At 43.9% G+C, this 26,587-nt stretch overlaps 1 protein-coding gene across 2 annotated transcripts in view; it reads right to left on the bottom strand.

Annotated features, from left to right (window-relative positions):
- BRINP1 (BMP/retinoic acid inducible neural specific 1) overlaps window positions 1-26,587 on the bottom strand; it is a 176,502-nt gene that overhangs the window by 27,647 nt on the left and 122,268 nt on the right. Inside the window, exons 6-7 of one of the 2 annotated variants that reach the window (XM_039234611.1) lie at window positions 7,058-7,294; window positions 1,782-2,004 (exon numbers count right to left, since the gene is read on the bottom strand). In XM_039234611.1, coding sequence (XP_039090542.1) covers window positions 1,782-2,004; window positions 7,058-7,294 — 460 coding nt within the window. The remainder of the gene's footprint in view (window positions 1-1,781; window positions 2,005-7,057; window positions 7,295-26,587) is intronic. The other variant, XM_039234612.1, reaches the window with a different exon arrangement.

Genomic DNA, 26,587 nt, shown 5'->3' with positions numbered 1-26,587 from the left:
ACTGCAGCGAGGGAACGACTGTCAGGGCAAATTCTATTTGGTCCACCAAGTAATGATCACACACAAGCTGCAAACCAGTGGGCTCAGAAGTGGAAGGAATGGGAAAATCAGAAATCAGCACAGATAGGAGTCAAAGGAGGAGATTTCATAGTGGGTGGGGGGGGGGAAGGGAAGACGGGTAGGGATTTAGAGTAATGCGGACTTAGAATAAAGAGCCTCTGTAGTGCCTGGTGCAATCAGGGAAGACTTCATGGTGGAGGAGGCATTTGATCTGAGTCTGAAAAAAATGAGAGAAAATGAGTAGGTGCATGGCGGTGGTTGGCATAAGGGAAACGCTTAGGAGAGTGTCATGGATCTTTAATCTTTGAGTGCATGCCCAGCAGGGCAACGAAGAACACAGTATTTAGCATCATAGCGTGGGGGGGGGGGGGGGTCCTGTCTCTTCCTCTTAAGTCATCAGGACTTCCAAACCTCAGGACCACTGACTTTGGAGGAGGATAACTTTGTTGTGGGGACAGCCCTATGCTATGGCACCTCCACATCCATTGTGATACCCAAAAATATCTTCAGACATTTCTAAATGCTCCCTGGGGACAAAATCACCACTTGGGAGCCACAGATGCACATCGTAGTTCTGGACCAAATACTCGACCTCTCTGAGCTGGTTCCTTGCTCTGCACAATATCGGTAACACTCATCCATACGGACACGTGGCTGACCGCCAATCTGTTAAGTGAATGTGACTTAGCCTCACTCTTTTGAAGAGTGGATCTCTTTTTTCTGAATAAAGCAGAGTGCAAAACCCCCCGAAATGAACCAAATAAAGGTACAGATAGCTGTGCTAACTGAAGCAGGGTGCACAGGGACTTGAATCCTGGCTCCTTCCCAGTAAGTTCCAGAGGGAGCAAAGAAATCCTAAGATCTGTGAAGACCAGACCTTCAGTCTTATCAGCCCAGAAGGAGACAAATGAGGCATCCAGGTATTTAAGGAGGCTCTCACTCTCAGGTGAGAACTCTGCATTCACAAGACCCAGCCAGGGAGCGCCTCCTTAAAATTTTCCTGCTCTGTGCCTTGTTTGTCACTGACTCCAGGCCCTGATTGAAGGTCCTCGATATATAGCTGACTGATTAGTTAACCCAGTGTCTTCACCATTAAGATGGGGATGCTAAAATCTGCTTTGTTAAGTAATTTCTAATTTTTTTAATGTTTATTTATTTTTTAGAGAGAGAGAGAGAGAGACAAAGTGTGAGCGGGGAGGGGCAGAGAGAGAGAGAGGGAGACACAGAATGGGAAGCAGGTTCCAGGCTCCGAGCTGTCAGCACAGAGCCCGACGCGGGGCTCGAACTCACAAACCACAAGATCCTGACCCGAGGCGAAGTCTGACGCTGAACCGACTGAGCCACCCAGGCGCTCCCGTGTGTCCAGTAATTTTTAAATTAAATAGATAATACCTTTTAAGCAACCAGAATAATGTCACTTAGCAGTCAGGGCTATTGCGGGTTCCCTTCCACAGTCCGGTGGATCAGACAGAACACAGAGGTGGAAAGTTCAGGGCAAACTCAGGAAACAGTGAGAAAATCCAGGACAGCCAGAGCCCGCAGCAGAGAAGCCAGAGAGGATCCAGAATACGGCGGGCGTGGACCACACAGGCCCACCTGGCCTGCCACCAGCAGGTGCATGGTCATCTGCATGGCATTTCCCTGGGCAGCAAGGAACTTAAGCCAGCACCAGGTCTGAGCCTGCAGAGGCGGTGGGGGCGGGCCGGGGGGGCCGCGCTTACCTCTCTCTCGGCAGCTGGTGGTTGGGATTGTGGCGACAGCGGACACTGAGGCCGAAGAGCTTGCGGGCGGTGCGCTGTATCTTTTGCCTCTGGGCCTCGGTGGCGCTCTGCAAGAGCTTGTAGCGATTCTGCAGGTCCCAGTCGTTGCCCCAGTGCTGATGGATGCTCCCGATGGTCAGGAAGTGGTTGCTGGGGAGCCGCTTCATGAACGATTTAAACTCATCTAGCAAGAGACAGAGGCCGAGAGAGAAGGGCTGAGCGCGGCCACCCCAGTCGGAGGTTGCCTCCAAGGCTCAGCTCACCGACCAGTTGGGCAGGCTTGCAAATAAAACTAGCCGCCCGGAGGCCCCAGGAACTCCGCACTGGCCTCCCGGCTCTGCCGAGGCTGTGCAAGGGCCACTATACTTGCAGTGAAGGTTCTTTTCCTTCTGCATCCTGCATCCTTATTAAAAACAAGGCTTCCAGGGGGCGCCTGGGTGGCTTAGTCGGTTAGGTGTCCGACTTTCGCTTAGGTCATGATCTCGCGGTTCGTGGGTTCGAGCCCTGCGTCGGGCTCTGTGCTGACAGCCAGCTCAGAGCCTGGAGCCCATTTCAGAGTCTGTGTCTCCCTCTCTCTGACCCTCCCCTGCTCACGCTGTCTCTCTCTCTCTCCTAGAAATAAATAAAAATATTTAAAAAAACAAAAAACAAAAAACAAGGCTTCCCGGGGGCATCTGGGTGGCTCAGCCAGTGAAGCATCAGACCCTGGATTTTGGCTCAGATCATGATCGCAGCAGCGTTCATGGATTCGAGCCCCGCATCAGGATCCACCCTGGGAGTGTGCTTTGGATTCTCTCTCTTTCTCTCTGCTCCTCCGTACCTCATGCTCTTGTTCTCTCTCTTTCTCAAAATAAATAAATAAACTTAAAAAGAAAACAAGGCTTCCCAAACTTCTGTCACCTGAATGCCAGCTTGATAATGATATTCACATATCATTTATACTTATATTTACTTCATATTTTCTTTGAATCAATTCAACCAAATTTTTACCCAATTCTGCATTAGAAAACCTCCATCCCAGGCCTTCAGTAGGATGGGAGCTATAAAAGTAAAGCTGTAAACGTAAACAATGATGAAAACAATATTAACACATCCTGGCTGGATAGTGTTGCCAGCTAAGTGATCAAACCCCGATGCCTGCTCTCACTGCGAGGTATGTAGGGAGGTATCAAGCGATTAGGAGGTGCTAACGGCATATTAGCACCGACTGGAAAGTTCTCTTTGATGTAATCGGCAGGGCTGTAGGAGAACTGAGATGGCTCAATCTCCCTGCCATGTGGTCCTGTCTTACTCAAAGCTGCCTGTGTACCATCACATGTCACATCTTATTTTGGGGTACCCCACCTTAAGAGATGGGGGCAAACCTTGGGTCTCTGGGGCCTCAGTTTGCGGTTCTGTGTTTCAGAGTTTCAGTGTTTTCTACAACTCGACACAGCCTTTGAGATAATCTAGGTCAGCTTTCTTGTTCTACACCGAGGGAAAATGAAGCCCAGAGTGGGGAAATGATTTTCTGAAGGTAGACCAGCCCAGGGAGTGACCAGACACAGGACTCGAATCTGAGCTATTGTTTTTTTAATATAATACTCACCCCTGTCATGCTTTCCCCACCCCCCAACTATAGGGAAAATAAAAGAACTAAGAGGTTGGTCATATTGCAGGGGGGGAAAAACCAAATGGTTGGGATATATGTTGGTCATATTGCAGGGGGGGAAAAACCAAATGGTTGGGATATATATATATATATATATATATATATATAGTTGCAGCTTAGTACTTTCAGTTCGTGCTGTAAAAGCTATCAGGAAATTTCAGGTACATTAGGCATTCATTTTATTTTTAAAACTGCCTATATGGCTTTCAGTAAGCACCACGCTCACTCTGAAACACCTCACCCATATAAGTGATTTTGTAGCAAACCTATGAGGTGGGTACTTTTAGTGCTTTCTTTTATAGAAACTGGGACACAGAGAAGTTAGTTAACTTGCCAAGGTCACACAGCCAGTAAGTGGCAGAATTAGAACTCTAATCAGGCTCCGAATGTATGCTTTTACTCAGCATTAGACACTTACTCTCAACAAGGATAAAAAGGATCAGTATACTAGGGAAAAAATTAACTAACTAACCAAATAAATAAATAAAAGGTGCTGGAAACAGGAATCTCTGACCCTGCAGAGTTCATACTACCTTGTTATTGCCAGTCAGACATTCAGGAGATCAAGTTGCATCTCGGCCCCTGAGTGGCTATATGACCATTATTCTTTCAACACCTCAGTTTTCCCATCTGTCAAATAGGTATCCTAGTGCCTAATGCAAATCGTGAAAGAGTGACACAGGACTGTATCTGCCTAAAGTCCTTGATGTACAGAAAGGACTCAGGGGGTGGGTGACTAGCAGAGGACTGTGCTGGCTGATTTATCTGGGGAGTCAGCGGGGGCTGGCCCTCATGACCCTGTGCTCTTTGGCTGCCTACACTGCTCCCTCTACCCCCACGAAAGATATGCTGCTCTCCTGTAGAAGGCTCTGTTGACCTTGAAGGACATAGCAGTCATTTCAATGAACCTGAATCTGGGTCAGTTAGGAACATAGAATTTAAAAGTTAAAATGATTTAATTTTTTGGACTGAATGTATGAGGGTTCCCTCTCAATAAAGGAGGTGTAGACCACCATTTATGTGTGTAAACTAGGTTCTATTTGCCCACCAGTGCTCTGACCATGGAGGGATCACTGGCTCTTCCCTTTTGGCCTGTCATGAATCCCTCCAAACTGCCTGGTGCTGAGTCATTAAGGCCATCGCCTGAAATGACGAGGAGGAAAATACACACCACGCACAAGCCAAATATACACGTGGGCATGGGTGGATTTGTCTTAATGGGTGAGACCATTCCAGACGGTTAAGTACAGGATATCTAGAGCGAATGTGTGCTCTTGTGGACAGAAAGCATGCCATGTAGATCATTTCTGTGGCCTATTCAGCTACTCAGCAGCATCTCAGCTGTCTATGTTTCCTTCCCCACCCACCTGCCCCCTGAAAGTGGTTTCTCTTCCTTGGGGACAGGATTTTATGCTAAATATCCCTATTGCTTGTGCACATAGCCTTCAAGTCTTTCTGCTTTTTAGCCATCAGTGGAATCTCCCTGCAAAAGCATTTTATCAAAGGCTTCTTTTGTTTGAAGCCAAATAATTGTCGTAACACATTTCCATCATGAACCTCGCTTCCATGAGTTCCTGGGATTTTAAATGGACCGGCGGGTGCAGGTCCAGAGGGCAGCCACAGCTCCATTCGCGCTGTGCGAGAGCAGAATCACTCATGCATCATGTGCTCCCTAAGCTGGTTAAGGGGCTTAGAGTTCATGAAAACCAGTGGTTTTCAAATACGGCTCAGTGGGGCTCAGCTTTTACCTGTGGTACACAGTGGCTCCAAGGTATGATTTTGTTCGATCAAAGGGTTTCTCGGCTAAAAATTTAAATAAATTCAAATATTAAAACCACAAACATGTCCTCTCATTTATCAGATGAGGGAACTGAGGCCTCCGGGGTAAAGGAGCATTAATACATGACAGAAGCTGCTACTAGCACTGGATTTGGAGCCAGAGATTCTGTTACGGACCCTGTCGTTTACTAACTACGACGTAACCTGGGGGAAGACACCCGGTCTCAGCACCCTCCTCCCTCTGGGATACAGGAACATGACTACTCGTTGTAATGCAGTTGCTGTCATAAATTTAAGAAGTATTAAGTTGTTTTAAAACACAATGATGCTCTCTGCATAGGCCCATTTATTTAACAGATATCTGAGCATGTAGTAGATGCCAACTATCTACTTGGCATCCTTCTTGGAAGTCTCAAGGACACCCAAGCTTGTCATGTCCAACACTGAGTACACAGTCTCTTTTTCTGAGCCCCCCAGGGTGTTCTAGCTCAATGGATGGTACCAACATCCATCAAATTGTCTAACCACATGCCTAAAAAACCTATTGAGTCTCAACACGCTTCTCTTCAACAACGCATCGCCAGTGTAACATCAAGCCCTGATAATTTGCCCCTCTAAACATCTCGGTATCTCTGCACCTTCCCCACTTTTACCACCGGTACCATCATGCTAAGCACGTCACCATCCTCTCCCTCCAAGGCACCTTGTGACAGCCTCCCGCTGGCTGACATGCACTCACCCACTGACTTCTGCATCAGAATCTGATGCTCTTCCCGAAGGCGCCTCTCTTGACGTGCCTGACCCTCCTGACCTCATCCAAACTCCCCCTGCATAAATTTGCTCACAGTAGCCTCTCTTTCTTCACATGATTCAAATGTCTAAGTATTTGTATGGTCCTACAATTCGTGTCTGGCTTTCACATTATCTAGAAGCTACAAAGGGGCACCTTGGTGGCTCGGTCAGTTGAGCATCTGACTTCGACTCAGGTCATGATCTCACAGTTTGTGGATTCAAGCCCCACGTCAGGCTCTGTGCTGACAGCTCAGAACCTAGGACCTGCTTTGGATTCTGTGTCTAACTCTCTCTCTGCTCGGCCCCTGCACTCTCTCTCTCTCTCTCTCTCTCTCAAAAATAAAAGAAACATTAAAATTTTTTTTAAAAAACCTAGAAGCTCTGTCAGAGCTCCAACTTTATACCTCGCCCACTTTATGGCCTTGTGTGGCTGACTTTCGTCCCCTGAAATTCATGACCATGAGTCCTCCTAACCATGAAAAGTGGGAAACAACCAAGTACCTGAAAAGTCACTTTAGCTTTGACAATCTGTGAATTGTTTGGATATCTCTATCTGTATCAATAACTATATACATGTGCATGTATAAAAATACATACACAAATACAGATTTACACACACATATGTGGTTGTTTATCTAGAGAGACAGGTGCACACACACACACACACACACACACACACACATAGACTCAGGAATCAATACAAATAACTTTAACTCTCCATTCTCCAGAGGCTTCTATGTACCATGTGGCATTACTCTCTCTGTCTTCTGGGTACAACACAGACAATATATCTTAGGACCACAAACTCGATTATGCGATTCATTATGCCATTCAATGGAGATTGACTGAGTACCTACTCCATGACAGCTACTAGGCTGGCTCGGTTCCCTCCAACGGGAAAGAACTGGAGTCACTGAATATTCCCTCACAGTGGTCCTAATTCTGGTTAAATAGTTTTCTTTTCTAGGCTTGGCTCAAGGCCACTGAGGCCATCCTACCAGGTTAGGCTCTCTACCTGAATTCTCCAGGTCCTTATAAGCTTCGGCCCAAGACTTGGCCATGTTGGCCAGCGTGTACTCCATGATCTGGATGTCGGTGATGGGGCAGTTGCACTGTGGGAACTCCTCCGCGCACTGACATCTACACTGGCTGTTCTGACACACGTACTCTCCCTCGCCATTGCACATGATGTAGCTCAAGGCCGACTGGACAAACTTCTCTTGCAGATACTGAGGGAAGATTATCTGAAGACCTGTTCCAGAATAACAAGAGGGGAGGGGGAAAGAAAGGTTAAAAAAGGTGTTTCATTAACAGTTTTGGAAGGTGAAGCATGAGAATCTGAAGCTGTTAGCTTTCTCCCTATGTACTGTAACCAAAATATTTCTGAGCCTGCCTCGATCCACACAGGGCCCGGTTGGCGAGGGCTTCCAGTTACCCTGTGTCTGCTTCATCTTCGCAAGTCATGACCGTGGCCACCTCTGAAAGGCATGCTCTATTCCATTACTTTAGGACTGAGGCTGCAGCCAGATCTGGTGTATACCCTTTTCCATTTTGGGAGAAAACCCGTATTGAAAGCACAGGATTATTGTTTATTTTTTCTTGTTTCCTTCATTTCTTTAGCTTTCCTTTTTTTCAAATATTGATGAACTCTATTTATGAAGCACAAGTCCTGAGCTAGGCACCGGGTCTATAGAGATAAAAAAGACAAGATCCTTGCCCTGGGGAGTTTACTGTATAATCAGCAGGGAAAGACAAGGACATGCATCATCATAACACAGCTTTATAAACCCATGGCAGAGATGGCCCTACGAGGCAATCGGATGGAGAGTATTACAAATAACATTGGCTTGGGCAGCAGGGAATCTTTTCTAGAGAAGATGGCATTTGGGTTTCTGGAAAGGTAAATAAGAGATCACCATGTGAAAAAGAGGAACAGGAAGCACGTTGTAAAGAGAGGGACAGCAAGAATAAAGATGTAGGTGTCTGAGAGGTGCTGGTGAAGAAACGAATTTGGATGGGTGGGGGTACAGTGCTGTCAGGAACGTGTTTCAGAAGGGAGTGGAGGCCAAAGTGCACAGGGTTTTCTTGTAGGCTAAGGGGTCTGGACTTAATCCTGTGGATAATGGGGATGCTTTGGTAAATTTCAAGGATAAGAGTGATAAAGGACAGTGGTATAATTTCATAAGACCATTGCATCATAAAAATAATATCAGTGCAGGATGACATCAGAGGGGATTAGTTTTTTTTCTTCTTTGCTCTGAACCCAAAGAAGCCAAGGTCCAGGGAGGGGAAGTGAGTAGCCCCCAAGGCTATAAGATGAGTACTCTGGACCACACTTCATAATCTTGTCTCTGTACTTGAGTAATCAGAGTCTTAATCCTGACAGCCAAGGATGGAGAAGAATTTATCTGGGCACATGCACTACTCATGTACCCTTGGGACGTCATCATAACAGGCTATTGCCTAGGGTGCCCAAAAAGAAGGACAACTCTGGGCTAAATTAATTCATGAAGGACATTTCTCTCCACCTCGTCTGGTGCCGCTGACAGTTTCAGCCACCAGTGCATATGGGGGTAATGGTTTAATGATCCACTCTGTGAAAAACAACTGTGTTCTTTGGATTAAGTGTTTTTCTTATTCATGTTTTAGGGACACACCTTCATTCTACTCATCAGGGGCTTACTGAATAAGCTAGGCATGTCTCTCATTGTACTTCACAGTTGTGTTTCTAGATTTTTATCTTTCCCTCTCTGGCTTTCAAATTATTAAAAATGAAGCCCCATCATTTCAACCTGTCTTCATCTGGCAGCTAAAAAAGCCTGTGTTCAGAAAGGCATTGTGGGGGGCGCCTGGGTGTGTCTCAGTTGGTTAAGTGTCGGACTTCAGCTCAGGTCATGATCTCACAGTTTAGGAGTTTAAGTCCCGCATCAGTCTCCATACTGACAGTTCAGAAACTGGAGCCTGCTTCAGATTCGGTGTCTCCCTCTCTCTCTCTGCCTCTCCTCCAGGTGTACTCTGTCTGTCTGTCTGTCTGTCTCTCAAAAATAAATAAATATTATAATTAAAAAAAATTTTTTTTACATTTATTTCTTATTGAGAGACAGAGAGAGACAAAGCACGAATGGGGGAGGGGCAGAGAGAGAAGGAGACACAGAATCGGAAGCTGGCTCCAGGCTCTGAGCTGTGAGCGCAGAGCCCGATGCAGGGCCTCAACACATGAACCACAAGATCGTGACCTGAGCCGAAGTCGATCACTCAACCAACTGAGCTCCCCAGGTGCCCCTAGAAATATTTTTAAAAAGGCATTGTGGGAAAGAGGATGATGCCTTCAGCACTCTTTACTGCAGGGATCCAGAAGGCAGTTAAAAGCTGGGCATTGCTACTCAGGCTTCTCTACTTACTACCTACACATCTCGGGCCAGTCATTTAACCTTTCAAAGCCTCTGATTTTTCTTTTGTAGAACGGAGGTGCTTTTAGGTTGTTGAGAGGGCTAAGTGAAGGAATTCCTGCAAATCGACACAAGTTTCTGGCACATGGAAAGCCACAGTAAATGCTATTTGTTCCTATTTTTGATGATGATGATAGTAGTGATCCTGTGATTGACGTTTTTTAAAGTTTCAACGAACCTTCAGGATAAATGAACAATAGCTGTGGGCAATCAGAAGAAGAAAATCATCAGCAGGCAATCTTGAACTCTTTGTAGAGGAGGGTTTAGAACTCTGTGCCTATCGAAGCAGTACGGTGGTAGGGGGCAAGGGTTGGCTATTCAAGAAGGCGGATCTATACCAATACGTGTGGAAGACGTTCTAACAGACAGATGGAGCTACTGGGCTTGGGCACCGGGGAACCACAAGACTGGGTGAGCTCTACACCAATGAGCTAGGGGTCCGCATGAGTTTGAGTGATTGCTGGGAGGGCTCACAGCATAGGAGCCTGAGACAAACACCAAACGATGGGGCAAATCAAATCAAGCACTAGAGTGAGCTCCTTCTCAACTAAGTCTACAATTCTTTCAGAGTATGCATTACTGAGTCATTTTATCTGTATCACTGTTTTTCGCTTCCAAAGCAAAATTTATTTTTAGCTGATCCCAATCCCCTATAGGCATCTGAGTCTACGGATTGGGGTTAAGTTTCTGTTGGAACTCTATAGGCTATACTCTCAGTCCTATTTTTCTAGCTTGCTCATCATTTTCTTTCTCCCTTTTGTAGGGGATAAAATATTCTATTCTTGGTCCCAGCCCAAAAGGAATTTGGGGAGAGCATTTTTAGAAAATTGCGTCAAATCATTTCTCCCTTTGGCAAGGATACAAAAGGCAGTATTACCTACCCCGCTTAATGCAACCGAAAACAGACGAAGTTTGGGGTTGGGGGGTTTCTGGGAGCAGCTGAAACACAAAACTGATTGCTCTTTAAAAATGGGAACTCAGATCATGCCGAGCTGTCTCTGAGGCAGAATCTCCTGGGCAATTTTGAAAGAGAATAATGAAGACATAGCAATTAAAAAGCACTTTTCTGCAAAATGTCATTACTGTTTAAAGTTACATAACCATTGCTACGGCAGCGGAGGTTCACAGAGCAGTCACTGCCACCGTAGTCTCCTGATGACCTGTGTCCAACAAAGAGGCCCATTGCTGACCTCCTAGGTTGGCGCCCGAGTACTGCCCGCTTCAATGGGAGTCATAAATAACTTGGAGCGGGATTTGGCCTGTGGAACCACTGTTTGAAAGATATACAGCTGCCGGCTGGGGTGGAATATTCTGGCCCCACAGTTCCCAAAGACACAGAGAGAGACGGGGTGGGAGGGAGGGAGGGAGAGAGAGAGAGAGAGGCCACCGTTATTGGCGAGCATGTAAATTTTGCCTCAAAACACCCAGGAAGGCAATGGCTGAGGGTTTCACTTGCATACCAGGTCACTCGTGCTGAACATATGGGATATCTCCCCCAATCTCATTATACTTTTTTTTTTAAACACAAAATTGTGTTATACTTTAAATGGAATGTGTCACTGTTTTGCGAAGTGAGTGGGCAATGTAGATAAGGGAACATCCACGTCATCTTCTTTCTCTTTTCCTAATTTTTGCCCTATCTCCCTTAGTCTTCCTCCCACCTCACCTTCAATGCAGACATCTCAGGATCTTTTTTGTATTTTACATACAGTCTTTGTGTGCGGAGGAAGGATTTCTCCTCTCTGTCACACAATAGGATCTCTCTATTTCTTTGCTTCCTCTCTCCTTTTTTCTTAATATTCTATTCCTTTTTTTTTTCTTTTAGGAAACACACCAGGTATCCTGCCCTTTTCTGGTCCCTCTCTTGTGCTGGTCTTTCTCCCTAGAGTCTTTGCAAGTGTACCTCCCAGTGCCAACAATATTCTTTTCCCAGACCTCTGCATGACTCCCTTGTCCTGCAATCCAGGCTTTCCCAGATCACCCATATTAAAATCCCTCTTCTATTTTCATCATAGGATTAGTTATTGACAGACATCATCTTATTCATGTGTTTTCATATTTGTTTTCATCTTCCCTACTACGGAGTGGGCTTCTGGGGGACAGGAGCCCTGTCTGTCTGCTATAGACCTCCCAGAGTATAACTTAAGGCCAAGGTCAGTATAGGCTCCAGGCACTCATCTTTTGAACTTTCTTTCAATGACTATTCTCTTTTTCACCCCAACTGGGAAAAAAAAAAAGTCAGTCCCTAAAAACTTTGAGAATGTTGGAATTGGCCCTAAGTTGGCCCAAAGCCCCATAGCAAAAGTAACAGACTCAAGAATCAAATCCCAGAATTCTGACTGGGTTCTGAAACCCTGGAGAGCCCTTCTCGCTCCCTGGCAGGAAAGGCTGGGAACGGAGACCAGCTCCTGCCTCACAAGGTGGCTCTGGCACAGAGGGGCCTCTGCAGGCGTCCTAGCCTCTCTCTGAAATTCAGGCTGCTTGCCTGCGGAGCTCAAATCCAGGGGCTGTTGGGAAGAACAAATGAGCAGGAAAAGCATAAACAGTACCCAGCAAGAGCCTGGCTGCTATGGGCTGAATGTTTGTGTCCACCCCCAGCCCCATCCCGCCCACCCAGTTCATATGTTGAAGCCCTAACCCCCAGAGCTATGGTATCAGGAAGCGGGGTCTTGGAAGGTCATCGGGTTTACATTGGATCACAAAGGTGGGCCCTCCATGGCAAGGTTAATGGACTTATAAGAAGAGTAAGAGACAGGAAAGCTGTGTCTCTCCCTCCATGAGCACACACTAAGGGAAGGCCATGTGCGCACAGTGAGAGCACGGCTGTCCACAAGCTGGGGGCGTGCCTTTACCAGACACTGAATTTGCCAGCATCATGATCTTTGACTTCCAGCCTCCAGAACTGTAGAGACGAAGGGCTCTCATTTAAAGGACCCAGTCTATGGAATTTTGTTATAGCAGCCTGACCAGATGGTTAGCATAATTACCTGTTCAATAAATGCTAGGTCCCCCCATTTGTACCACATCAGAACATAACCCATTCCCTGAACCAAACTTGAGTTCTTCTTGGAAACATCCTCTTGAGTAGCTCCCTTTGGACCAGAAGGAAACATGTCCAGGGCGCATCATCTCTTAATACCATTATAGGAATCACTACAGGTCTCCGTTATTCGTCATTCCATTCGTTATACTTCAGCGAACTTTCTTCCCTCTTTCCTCCTTTCCTTCTCTTCTTCTGTCTTCTTTGCACACGTAGGCCCTCCTGTATGCCAGGCACTGTGCCATGGACACTCCCTGCCCTCACAGACCTCATGCAAACATGTAAACAAGCTGTTTGGATGCAGGGAAACCAGGTCTCTACCCAAAGCACGAGGTTGCTCAGGGGACACTAAGGAAAAACACCTAATCCAGGCTGGACTAGGGGCAGCCACAGACACTCTCCCGCAGGAAGGGCTTTTGGGCTGAGATCTAATGGATTCACAGGAATTAGGGGATAAGAGGTCTATAGGAAGAGAGTTTAGAAAGTGGAAACAGCGGGGAGAGGGGTAGGAAGAAAAAGAAGAAGGAAGTGGGAACAGCATGTGCAAAGGACTCAAGCAACAGAACTCCTTCCAGCTAAGAACCTACTTCACCATCACCTTCCTTTCTGAATAAGGTTCACCTTTGTGTGTGTGTGTGTGTGTGTGTGTGTGTGTGTGTGTGTGTGTGTTTGCTTCCAGGTTCCTTAGAGAAGAGATGAAAGCATTCCCAGTGCCTCAGAGAAGAGCAAGACTCCTAAGGGAAGAATGACAGGGGGCAGAAGTCTGCCAGCTTATTAGAGGAACGGCATTGCTTTCAGCAACAGAGGTCAAGGACCCTTGTCCACTATAGACAAAGAGTTTCGCTGGGATCCAGAAAAAGAAATGAGGGCTCACTGCATTGTTGACTTTCAACCACTGGGGAGCACTAAAGTAACAAGAGAACTTTCTGGGGACCCCTACACTGAATTCCTTGATACCTTCAGTGACACAGTCAGTACCGCTGTCTGAAGCAGGCACCTGGTCCAGGAGACTGTGTTCGGCGAGCTTGAGAAAAGAGGACCCAATCAACAAAAGCTGAAGGTATCTCTTAAGATTTGCTGAGTATAGTTCAACCTTCATCTCTGACCCTGATCCTGCTCTCTTTTTCTGTTAGGGACTCTTAGCCTCCTCTTCTTCCAACAAGTTGTACACAGGGATGTGTGGGAGGAGATGCTTCCATTTTCCAAGGACACCAAGGGGCTACTTGAAGATTCAAAACTAAAGTAAATAAAATCCAAGTACAAGAGACAAAGGTCTGAACTGATGATTGAAACATAAAAATATGCAGCATCACGTCTGGAACACAGTAGGTGTTTAGTGTTATGAAGATGAAAGAAGATGAACCTGGAGACAATCATTAGGGAAGAATTCGTGATGTGTGTGGGATGTGGGTAGACCTTGAAACAGAAACACGGTTTTTATTAGATATGAAGGGCAGCCACAGCATTCCCTGCAGAGGGCGCACCTTGAGCAAAGATGAGTCAGTGTGTGAATACCTTGGATCAAAGTCTTGTTCAAGTCAAGGACCATATATCTTTCTGGTTTTGCTTGTTTGTTTGCTTGTTTGTGTTTTAGACGGGCTTTGTTTTACTTTATTCTATATTGTAATGACCTGAAATAGTAGTAGTTTTGATGCACGTACTCTTCTCTGACCTATTTCTTTACATATTAAATTCACAATTTTTTCCAGTGCTAAGAGGAAGAGGGGGGAAAATACAAGATTCTATTCTGATTGAGTAGCAATAATGTTCTCTCCTGTTCTTGTATCAGAATGTGGCCCCTTGTTGATATCTCTGAGCCCTACAGAAGTCTAGCTGTTGCCTGTACTCACGAAGTTCTGCTTGTCAAATTCTGTCCATTTCCAAAAAGCACAGGTTGGGAACAAGAAGTGCACCTTTTGCAGAAAGTCAGCCTGGTCCCCTTCCTTGTGAAGGCCCAGGGATCTCAGACTGGCAGATAAAGGACTTTATGGCTCCAACAGCCATTCTGAACTCCAGTGTAATGAAGGCATGCAGGTCAATTACCCATCTGTTTGTGTTTCTATTGCTGTGAATTACAGTATCCATCGCTGACAGCTCATTGGAGTGGAATGAAAATAAGACGATAATTCACCGGGTGAAACCGTGCAGAAAGGGCGAAAAGGCTATGATCTCATTCAGAAGTTCAGCCCTGTCTCCGTGATGGGTCATTTGCACTCGGGGAAATGAAGAAAGGCAGCTACCTGGGGGGAAAGTGGGTGGGTTCTGGCGCCCCCTTCTGGACAGAGTAACCTTTTGTGTTCCCAAGGATCAACATCTCTTCTGTGGGATCTTAAGGTATAGACTTGGAACCCTTAGATGAAAGACTCGGGTCAAGTTCAGCACAATAAGACTAAAACCTTGTTTTACCATCGGGAGTTTTGAGGGATGAAACAGGTTGCCTTAGGAGGCAGAAGACTCCTCATCACCGGAAGCATACACGCAGAACTTAAAGAACCCAGGGCCCAAGTGGCATGTGGTTATCATGAACTCATATTTGGTGCTCCTTCCCTTGCAGTGTCCTCCCTTTGAAAAAATTACACCCCGACCCCCACACACAGATGGGTTCAAATGACACATTTTGGCCAATGAAATGTGAGATCAGGTGATGGGTACAACTTCCAAAGTAGAGCTGTAAGAACCACCGTGTGGGTTTATGGCTTTCTCTATCCCACCACCACATAAACAGCAATATTCCGCATGGAGACCACCAGAGGAACAGAATCACAGTTGGCTTGAGACCATGATGTAGCATAAGCAAGAAATGAAGATTTACTTTTGCCAACCACTGAGATTCGGGGATTGTTCTTAGCACGACACAACCAAGCCTATACATGAGTTGGCCAACTGTGGCCCATGGGCCAAAGTGACCCGCAGCTTATTTTCGTAATTAATTTTACTGGAAGGCAGCCACACAGATTTGTTTCAGTACTGTCTATAGCTGCCTTCACATTACAGTGGAAGAGCCGAGTGGTTACAACGGAGACCGTGTGTGGACCACAAAGCCTAAGACATTTACCATCTAGCTCTTTGCAGAGAAAGGTTGCTAGCTCTGTACTAGTTGACCGTTAAGAATCCTTCATTCTTGATTTTCTGTGCATCTACTTTGTGCTGTTATTCATTCACTGATTTTTATGTATTTATTTTTTTAATGCTTATGTATTTATTTTTTTAATGCTTATTTATTTATTTTGAGAGAGAGACAGAAAAAAAAAAAAAATCCCAAGTAGGCTTCAACGCTGTCAGTGCTGAACCCTACTCGGGGCTTAAACCTATAAACCACAAGATCATAACCTGAGCCAAAGTCAATAGTTGGACATTTGACTGACTGAACTACCAGATGCCCCATTAACTGACAATTTGAACTTTGAAAAAGCAAATATGGTTGGGCTAAACTATGAAATCACCAAGGATAAGGAGGCCAACATAAAAATTCAATTTCCTAAAATTTCAACATGAAGGTACCCTTACAGAGGGCATTAAGAAGATGCTGATTCTATTTAATTATAAGCTTCTTCACAAACTTCATGATAAAAACCCAAACCTGACACCCATCAAACCCCGTGCTACCTGATCCCCAGATCAGTTGATGTGTCCAAATCTCCTCTACTTCCCTTTCCCTGCTACAGCCTCTGCTACACCATTGCTACCGCCCTCAAATGCAAAAAGTTCTCCTCTGTTCAGATTTTTGCTCTTAGTAACCTAGGACCCTGGAAAAATCAAGAGGCTTAACTTCTCTGATTCTCAATTTCTTCATTAGAGCGTCCACTGTGCATGTAAAAGTCAAATAAACCATTTTGTATCTTGTGGTGGTATCTTGATTACATGACAGATATTTCAACTTCAGAGAACTCTTCACCTCAAAAAGGTGAATTTCTCTGTATGTAAATTACACCTCAATGGACTAGACAACGAAATCAATTAGATTACACACGTGAATCTCTTAGTACAGGATAGTTTGACTGATGCCATTTCTTGTCCTCACCCTGTTTTCTATTGCTTTCCCTGGAAGCCTTTGGCAATCTCAGACATCCCCTCTGTTGGTACCCAGAAACACCCTGCACACATCTCAAATTTTAATAGAACACCGTATTATGTGTTTGTGTTCAAGTTGCTCCTGGTCTGTGATCTCCTTGGATGCCAGAGGCGATGCCTCGCTCATGTTCCAGTTCCCTGTCAGCTAGCACACGTTCCTAGTCAGTGTGTTTGAAGGAAGCTGAATTTAGACAGAACGTGTTTCAGAGAGGACTGTGTTTTTCTGCCTTGTGCTCACCACGCTCCACCTCTCCACAACCATCCTTTCTGAGTAGGCCCTGTATCATCTTCCCCAACATCGTAGCTTGAAATCTAGAGCTATTTCAACTCTGACACAGTAGTGAAAAAAGCAGGTGTTCAGAAACATCCAAGTAAGAAAAACACAGATACACACACACACACACACACACACACATAATCCTAAGAGAACAATGATGCTGAAGGTCTTGACTACTAATTTTAGCATATACTTTGTTTTGGATCCATTGCTACAAATTATGAATCTTGAGAACTATAACGGTTTCTTATATTTCTTGGCATTCTTTCCAAGATATCAAGGCCAGTGTTAGATCACAGTAGGTGTGCAAAAAATAAAACTGCTCAGTCCAGCAACTATTAGTAAAATCTCCCCACCCACCAACTTATTGAGCCAGGTGCTGTACTGGATGCTAAAGATATGGAAAATGAGTAAGATGGTTTTCTGATCTCAGAGAGCTGCAGTTGGGTGAGAACAAAATTCATAAATATAAAATTATAATAAAATACACACATAAATATACACAAGTTTCAGTAGAAGACAAAAGAAGTAACTTCAACTTTTGTAAGAACAAGAGTCCAGAAGAGTTATTTCGGACAAGACTGAACCAAAATGGTATGAATGGTCGAGCATTTTCCAAGTTGTACGCTACAGAGCCTTAGATCTGCAAATGTAACCAAGATAAAATATATTCAGGAAACTCTATATTTAATTTACCTCTTGAGACTCATAATATATATTAGCATAGTTAAGGCACTGAGAAGTCCTGCAGTAAATAAGTGCGGTTTATGCTGTTTAATACTGATGTTTCAGTATTATTGAACTTTTGTTACCTTACCATATGGTAACAAATAACCTCAAAATCACAGTGGCTTATAACCACAGAGTTTTATTTCTTGCTCATGTTTCGTGTTGGCTGGGCTTTGGTGCTGTTCCAGATGTCTTCTTCATTTTGGATCTAGACTTGAAGGAGCAGCTTTGCTCAGGTATATGCCATTATCATGACAGAAGGAAAAAAGCAAAACCCAAGCCACACAATGTCTCCTCCTGCTAAGGCAGGGCATGGGTTATGTCCTCCCACATTCTATTGGCAAAAGCAAATCACATGGCCAAGTGCAATGCCAACTTGCTGGGAGGTATACATCTCCCACAGGACAACACTGCCAGTCACACGGCTATGCAATGATGTATATAATCCTTTTAGGGGCGGGAACAATGGGATCATACAATGTACCCCAAGATTAACTCATTTTTATGCCAAACCCTTTCTTTTTTTTTTTTAATTTTTAATGTTTTATTTATCTCTGAGAGAGAGAGAGAGAGAGCGTGAGTAGGGGAGGGTCAGAGAGAGAGGGAGACACAGAATCTGAAGCAGTATGCCAAACCTTTTCTTAAAAAAATTCAATTACTATATGATCCAGCGGTTCCATTCTTAAGGTATACAGACAAAGGAATTGCATATAGGTATTCATACAAAAACTTGTATGCCAATGTTCATGGCAGTGCTATTCATGATGGTCAAAAAGTGGAGACAGTCTCCATGTCCATCAACCACAAATGGACAAACAAAATGTGATATATCTACACAATCAAATATTAATTCAGTTACAAAAGAACAAAGCACTGATATGCTACAACATGGGTGAAACCTGAAAGCATTTTGCTAAATGAAAAGAAGCCAGACACAAAAAACCTACCATATTGTGCTATTCTATTTGTATGAAATATGCAGCAAAAGCAAATCCATGGAGACAGCAGCCTAGTTGCCTGGGGCTGGAAGGAAGCAGGGTGGAGAAAGACTGCTTATTTGAGATAGTGAAAAAGTTCTGGAACCCTCGATAGTTGGTGGTTGTTGCACAATAATTGTGAATGTACTTAGCGCCACTTAATGAACTGCGGATTTTAAAATTGTTATGATGTTGACCTTTATGTAATACATATTGACTCTAATAAAAAGACTGAGATTCCAAATACACTGATGTGACAAATTACTTTAAATTGGTAAAAATTTATTGAGCGCCTACTATGAGCTAAACACTGAACTAAAGAAAAGTGAATAATGAACACATAAAAGGCACGGTTTCTACTCTCAGGGATCTTAATTACAATTCAGTAGTGCTACGTCCAGCCGTGCACATAAGACAAGGTAGAATGATCAAGAAAAGAATAATAATAAAGGCACATGGAGAGTGCTATGTTTGCAGTGCCAAAAGGCAGCTTAGTTATGACTAAGATGAATTGTGACAGGAAAAAATACGGATTGACTAATAATTATAAATATAAACAGATGTCTGATCTACATGGGATCAATGAATTAATTTTCATGAGTGATTTATTTAGGTTTGGGGCGCCCTGATGCCTGGTTTCTGCCCAGTCAATGAGACCAACAAGGAGTTGAATGAGACACGGTTGTTAAACTGAATCACCACACTGACTATTTGTTAGCCAGGATTCCCCTGCTGTGTGTCTGGCCATGAGTTCATTTGAAAGGTACAGAGCCTGCATGACTTCAAGGTCAGGAGATGAGGGGCGCCTGGGGGGCTCAGTCAGGTGAGCAACCGACTATTGAATTTGGTTCAGGTCATGATCTCAGTCGTGAGATCGAGCCCCATGTTGGACTCTGTGCTGAGCATGGATCCTGCTTGTGATTCTCTCTCTCCCTCTCTCTTTCTCTCCCTCTGCCCTTTCCCCGATCATGCCCTCTCTCTCTCAATCCCTCCCTCTCTTTCAAAACAAAAAATACAAAACAGGGGTGAGTCCTGATATCACTTCTCTCAACATCAGCTTGGATGCCATCAGAATTTCCACCACTTTCTGTACAAGTGTGAGTCTTGAGTCACCAAATGTTTCCCGATGTCCCCAGGGAAGTGGCAAAGCATTCAATAGTCATGTACGCTGGGTATAGTACAAGGCCTTAGTAATCTGTGTTCTAGAGCTGTGGTCCTTCCTGGTTCTGGGTCTTTTTGAGAGTATGACAATAGCTATAGAAATGGCACACTTATAAACATACACAAGTTAGCAAGTCATTTTAGGAAAATTGTAGACTTTCTAAACTAAATAGCACTTAGAAAGCACTATGTAATTACTTGCTCTAATAAAAATCATGATTATGATTTATATGCTCCAGGTTGAAAAACAATATGGTTTGAGAGCATTGATGTTGAATGGATCTCAGTTCAAATTCCTATTCTGCCACCTACAAGATAGTTACTTAACATCTGTGATCCTCAGTTTTAAAATCTGGAAAATGGGTCATTGTTGGGGTTTACATGAGATATTGACATAAAGAAATGAGCTCTTTGCCTGGCACAGGAGAATTATGCAGTAAATCATAAGCATGAGTATTATTTTATATCCGCCATATTGGTTTTTAGGTCAGGTGCTTTCTACATGTTTTCCAATTAAATGTAGGACAATGGCTCTGCCACAGAAGTGTTTTTATTCCCGTTTTGTAGATGAGAAGACCTGGAGAAGCTCAGAGGATTAACTAGTCCAAGGTCTCATCGCTATCAAGTCTGCCATCTGGATCCTCCTCACCTACTTCAGAGTCTCTCACCTACTTCAATCCACTTCTTAAAAGGAACTCCAGTTCTCCTCCTCACAAGGCCAAGAACAGAGTGCTCCCTGGTGCATAAAGGAAAACCAGTGTTTGGATGCAGCCAACTGGGTGGACGTCACCAACCCCCTCGGTCATGAGACACTGCTCTTTTATTCAGCAGGTCTTACTGACAGAGCCACAGGAAGGGAGAAACATGGATTCCCATTAGTGCCTCCCAGGCCCTGCTAATTAGACAAGAAGAGCCTAATCACAAGCCACTGCCCGCACCCTGGGCTCGTTCTTGAAGGACTCACCTCAAGGCGGCTGACTGCCATTGGCAACTATCACTCAGCATTCCACCCTGGGGGCCCAAGGCCACATGGGGTAACAAGGGGGTGCGAAAGAAGGGGGCTTTGTAAAAGAAAGACCTAATCATACCCTGTACCCCCTCCCTCTATGACTGCAGCTGGACCAAGACTTATCCCCATTGTACTCACATCTAGAAATGTGCTGTGCTGATTCAGAGAATCCCCAGCAAAGTAAAGAGGGCTTGGGGCCCAGGCAACAAGGAACCAAAAACCAGGGGGACCTTGGGAAAGTTACCTCTGTGAGCCTCAGTTTCTCCATCTGTATAATAGGGAGCATGACCCTTATCTCTCAGCTGGTGGGAGAGCTGGATTGGCTAATGGATACAAACACAACGCCTAAGAGGGAGTAGCAGCACAAAAAAATATTATCTTTGACATTTCTACACTGTTCCTCTGTTTCTACTACTTGTTGCAAGAGGAGTTTGGGCATTCATGATGCCCAGCTACTGAGGAAAGGGGCGGTTGATGGTACTTCTCTTCCTCAGCCTCTTCTTCTTGCTCTACCTTGCTCTCCCTCCTTCACCCTCTTCTGCTCTTCCTCCTCCTCCCTCAAGTCCCTTCCCCACTTCTTCTCCCTCTCCCCCATCCTTTCCTCCACCTCCCTTCCTCTTTCTCTCCTTCTCCCTTCCTCTAGCCCCCCTTCCATTGCTACTTGAGCACCAACCATCAGGAAACATTCAATTCGACAAACATGTACCGGGTTCCTATGTCCCTGGCACTGTTGAATATAATGAAAAACAAAGTTGGCAAGGTAAAAGTCCCTTTACTAAAGAAGCCTATCATCTAACCTAATAAAGCAGATAAAACCCAACTCCCCCCCAAAATATGTTGCAAGATACAGAAAGACCAATAAATCATGCCAGAGAAGAGGTCTTAAAAGAGGCTTTTCAGAGGCGGTGGCATTTGGGAGATGAAGGGACATGACTCTTGCCTTAAAGACGTAAGGTCCAGTGCAGCAGAAAGATGCATGCACTTTGCGAGAAAGATCTTTGTCAAGTTCACCAATCCCCTCCATGCTGCTAAATCTACTACTCAGTCCTCAGTCCTCATCTTCATGCTCCTAAGAGCAACTTTTGACACAGTTGACCACAACCTCCATTTTGGGGAGCATTCTTTTTAATCTTTTTCTTTTTTTAAGTTTGTTTATTTATTTTTGAGAGAGAAAGAAAGCACGAATGGAGGGTGGGGGGGTGGGGAAGGATCAGAGAGGAAAGGACAGAAAAGCCCAGGCAGGCTCCACACTGTCAGTACAGAGTCCTATGTGGGGCTTGAACTCTTGAACCATGAGAACACCACCTGAGCCAAAGTCAGATGCTTAACTGACTGAGCCACCCATACGCCCCAGTAACATTCCTCACTTGGCTTCCAGGACACGATATTCTCACCACTCCCTTTACACCTTCCCCGGCCACTTCTTAGCTTCCTTTTCTTGTTCCTCACTCTCATTTCATTACCCCAATCCTTCAATATGATATTCTGCACGGCTCAATAACTGAATTCCTTCTTTTTGTTTCTATCTATCTACACTCTCCTCCAAGGTCATCTTACCCACTCTCACATCGTTAAATATCACCTCTATGCTAATTTATATTTCTATAAAATATAGACTTTCCAGATGCCCGCTCAGCATCCACATTTGTATCTAGAACAGAATTCTCAAACTTGGTTCACCCAGTTCCTCGCGTTGCAGCAAAAGTGATCCCTCCTGCAGTCTCCGCCGTTACCAGCGAAGTGATTCCATCACTGCAGTGGCTCAGGCCAAACTCTGGGCTCATCCTTTACTTCTCTCTTTCTCTCACAAACATTTCTCAGCCCATCACCAAATAATGTCAGCACCACTTAAAAATGTACCCATAGTGCAATCACTCCTCACAACCCACATCACCGGCTCTCATGGTCTTGGCCGCCATTTTGTCTTACCTTGGTAAACGCGATAGCCCCCAGACTGGGTTCCTTTTATGTATTTTTGCCCTCTATCTAGTCTTTCCCACACAGCACTCATAGTGATTCTTTTAAAATGTAAGTCAGTTCAGGTTACATCACAGCCTGAATTTGCAATGGCTTCTCATTTCATCCAGAGTAAAAGTCTAAAGTCTTTTCCATGGTCTACAAATTTCTACATGACCTGTTCCCTCACCATCTCTCTGATTGTAAAGAAAATATATTTCTTTGTTTGCTTGTTTAGTGTCTGCTCCCCTAACACCCACACACTAAATATAAACTCCAAAATGATGGAGACTTCGCTTTTTCACAGCTATATATCCAGCTCTTAAAACAATATCTGACATGTAGTTGATATTCAATAAATATTGCTAAATGTATGAATGTATGAATGAATAAATTTATGGATCATCCTAGATTTCAGCAAAATATTCTCTCTGCATCCCTTTCCACATCAGTGAGCTACAAAGGCAGAGCTCTGCTCTCTGTATACCTCACCAGATGGATACTAGATTAAATTACATGACAATGTCGGCGAAACACTCAATGGGCTTCTTGCAGAGAGAAGTATAAAAATAAGAAGTTATCATTATGCCATTAGCGTTATTACCACCAGTTTGGCTGTTGCTATCTTGACTACTAATAGTCTGTGATCGTTTCTATAATCCTGTCTTTCTTACTCCCAGTGCCCTTCCCCAATCCCCTTCTTTCCTTTTCCTATTTCCTTCTACTTTTGCCCTGTTCTGCGAACAGTTTATGAAACACCACAAGGTGAATGTCATTAGATTGCCATTCACATCGTCCCCAGTCCACCAAAATAAACCTCTGCAGAATCTCCCCTCCCAGCCTCCTTCAGCGGAATTAGGAGAAGAAACAGGAAGAAAGAACAAGGGCATTTTGAGAAACAAAAGCTCTGAAGTCAGACTGTCAGGGTTAAATGTCAAGCTCAATCGCTTACTGAGTGACCTCCTTCACCCTGGTTTCCTCACCTATGAAGTAGGGATGTTATTTATGCCTTCCTCATAGGAATGGTGTGAGGATTAAAAAGGTAATACATGCAATTATATAATAAAATTAAATGTAAGTTAAAATAAATAAAAACAAATAAATATGAATATAATAAAAATAAATGAGCACAGTCCCTGGCACATTAGGAAGTCCTGGATAAATACCATCTATTGTTATTTCTGACTCCTCTGCCTTCAGTCCATGCAGCTGTGTTCTAGCTGGGCTGGACCACCTTCTGCTCTTTTACGTCTTTGTGTTATTCATGTCTTCTCTTTGCAGAGGATGTCAAGATGGAGCACATTATTAAATAAATTTTTCATAGATGCATATTATATACACAAACGTGTATATATATATATAAATCACGTGCGCACAGCGCTATGAATTTTCACCAAGTAAACACCCATGTGCTGCCATCCAGATCAAAAAATAAAACATTATAAATACTTCCAGAAACCTTTCCCGTCTCCTATCAGTCCCTTATTCTCCCTCCCCGAAGGTTAATGCCTTCTGAGCTACTAAAACAATGCTTTTATAAAAAATGTTTTACTGTTTTTGACCTGTATAGAAATGGGATTATACAGTGTGTACTCTTTTGCATCAGGCTTCTTTTACTCAATATTATGTTCATGAGATTCTTCCTTACTGTTGCAGAAAGGGTAGTTTATTTTCTCCAATTTCTGTATTGCAGCCTGTCATATGAATGCACGACAATGTATTTATCCATATTCTTGTTGATGGGAAATTGGGGCTATTTCCATTTGGAGGTTATTTTGAATAAAGCTGCTATAAACAGTCATGTCCTTTGGTGAACATAGATGGCATTTCTGTTGGGCATATTCCCAAGAATTATAATTTCTGGGTCATAGGGCAAGGACATATTGGGTTTTTCACAGATACTGCCAAGAGAGTTTTCCAAAGTGGTTGTACTGATTTATTCTCCCACAACCAAGGCATGCATGTTTCCATTGTTCCACATCAACACTCCTCGATGTTATCAGTGTTTTTCATTTGAACCAGACTGATTGTGGGGTTAGAATACTAAATTGTGGCTTTAATTTACATTTTATGAGGGCTAGAAAAATTAATCACCTTTTCATATGTTTATCTGCCATTTTGATATTCTTGTTATTCTTGTTTGTGAAGTGCCTGTTCTTGTCTTTTACCCATTTTCTTGTCTTACTGGACAGTCTGCCGTTTTCTTGTTCATTTTAGTAGTTACTGACATAATTTGCACAGGGGTTCTTTGTCAGATACATGTATCACAAATCTTTCCTTCTACTCTGCAGCTTGTATTTTTATTCTATCAATAGCAGCATCTGATAAACAGAAATCCTTTTTTTTTTAATTAGAGAGAGAGAGAGAGAGAGAGAGAATCCCATGCTCCATGCTCAGCATGGAGCCCGATGCAGGGCTTGATTCCATGACCCTGGGATCATGACCTGAGCTAAAATCAAGAGTGGAATACTCGACTGACTGAGCCACCAGGCACCCCTGGAAATTCTTCATTTTAATGTGGTTCAATACATCAATCCTTTTCTTTATACCTAGTGCTTTTTGTATCCTACTGAATAAATATCAGCCTATCTAAGAGTCATGAGACAGTCTTCTGTCTCATATTTAAGAAGTTTGTTTTGTTTTGGGGCGCCTGGGTGGCTCAGTTGGTTAAGTGTCTGACTTTGGCTCAGGTCATGATCTCATAGTTTGTGGGTTTGAACCCATAGTTTGTGGGTTCTGTGCTGACAGCTCAGAGCCTGGAGCCTGCTTCAGATTCTGTGTCTCCCTCTCTCTCTGCCCCTCCCCTGCTCATGCTCTCTCTCTCTCTCTCTCTCTCTCAGAAATAAATAAAGAATTTTTGTTTAAATTAGTTTTTTGTTTTACCTTCCACCAAGAGAATATTATTCTTCCTTTCATACTCTTTTCTTATGACTCCTCTATCTAGACAAGACAAATGAATTACTCCCTTTTCTGAATCTCCATCATGGTGTGCATTACTTTTATTATCTCTATTATATTACATATTTCCTTAAATCTTATGTATTTCCCTGCCCTTCCTCTCTATCTCATCCCCACACTCCATTCACCAGATGATGTAAATTCTTCATGGTCTTCTCACTAAATTCTGGTCATGATGCCAGTGAAGTCACTCTAAAAGTGGCCTATTTTTTTCAACTTCAGCTGTTCCCTTCATGGTCTGAATCTGTGACATCTCGTCTTCAGTGCTGCAGTAGCCCCTAACAGGTCATCAGCCATCAATCCACCCCTGTCTAATTAACTGACCACATGACAGCCAGAGTGATCTTCCAAAATATCAATTTCTTCATGCTCCTTCCTTTTTAAAAACCTTTCCATGGTGCCCATTACCCTCAAATTAATGTCCAAGTCATTAATGTGCTGCTGCACAGGCTTTCCAGGATCTGAAGGATTATTTTGTCTTTCTCACCACTGATGCCGTTGCCTGAATCTCTAAGGACATTTTCTTTTCCTCAAATGCTCCTTCATAGATACTCATCGTCTGCCTCCATATCCATGACCCTGACCTCCTCTTCAGCCTCTGGGTCCTGTCCTACCCATCTTCTCTGATTCCCTTGTAGGTTAAGTCCCCATACCATCTGGTACCATGAAGCCCTCACATTTTTTCTCCACTATAATTCCTTACGCTTCTTACTGTTTGTTTAAGCCCATCTTCCCTGATAGAGTATATATTTCCTTGGGACACAAACTGTTCCCCACTACATCCTTATGCCCACTTCAAGGCCAACACAGGTTCTTAAAATAAAGCTGGACCCATATCATTTCATGCCAGTAGGTCAGGTCTGGCTCATTTTATCCACATTAATGAACTTGACTACCTTTTCTGCAAGACAGCCCTTT

Source organism: Hyaena hyaena, unplaced genomic scaffold (assembly GCF_003009895.1).
Source record: "Hyaena hyaena isolate Hyena2069 unplaced genomic scaffold, ASM300989v1 scaffold_90, whole genome shotgun sequence".
NCBI lineage: Eukaryota > Metazoa > Chordata > Mammalia > Carnivora > Hyaenidae > Hyaena > Hyaena hyaena.
This window is presented reverse-complemented; position numbering and strand designations above follow the sequence as displayed.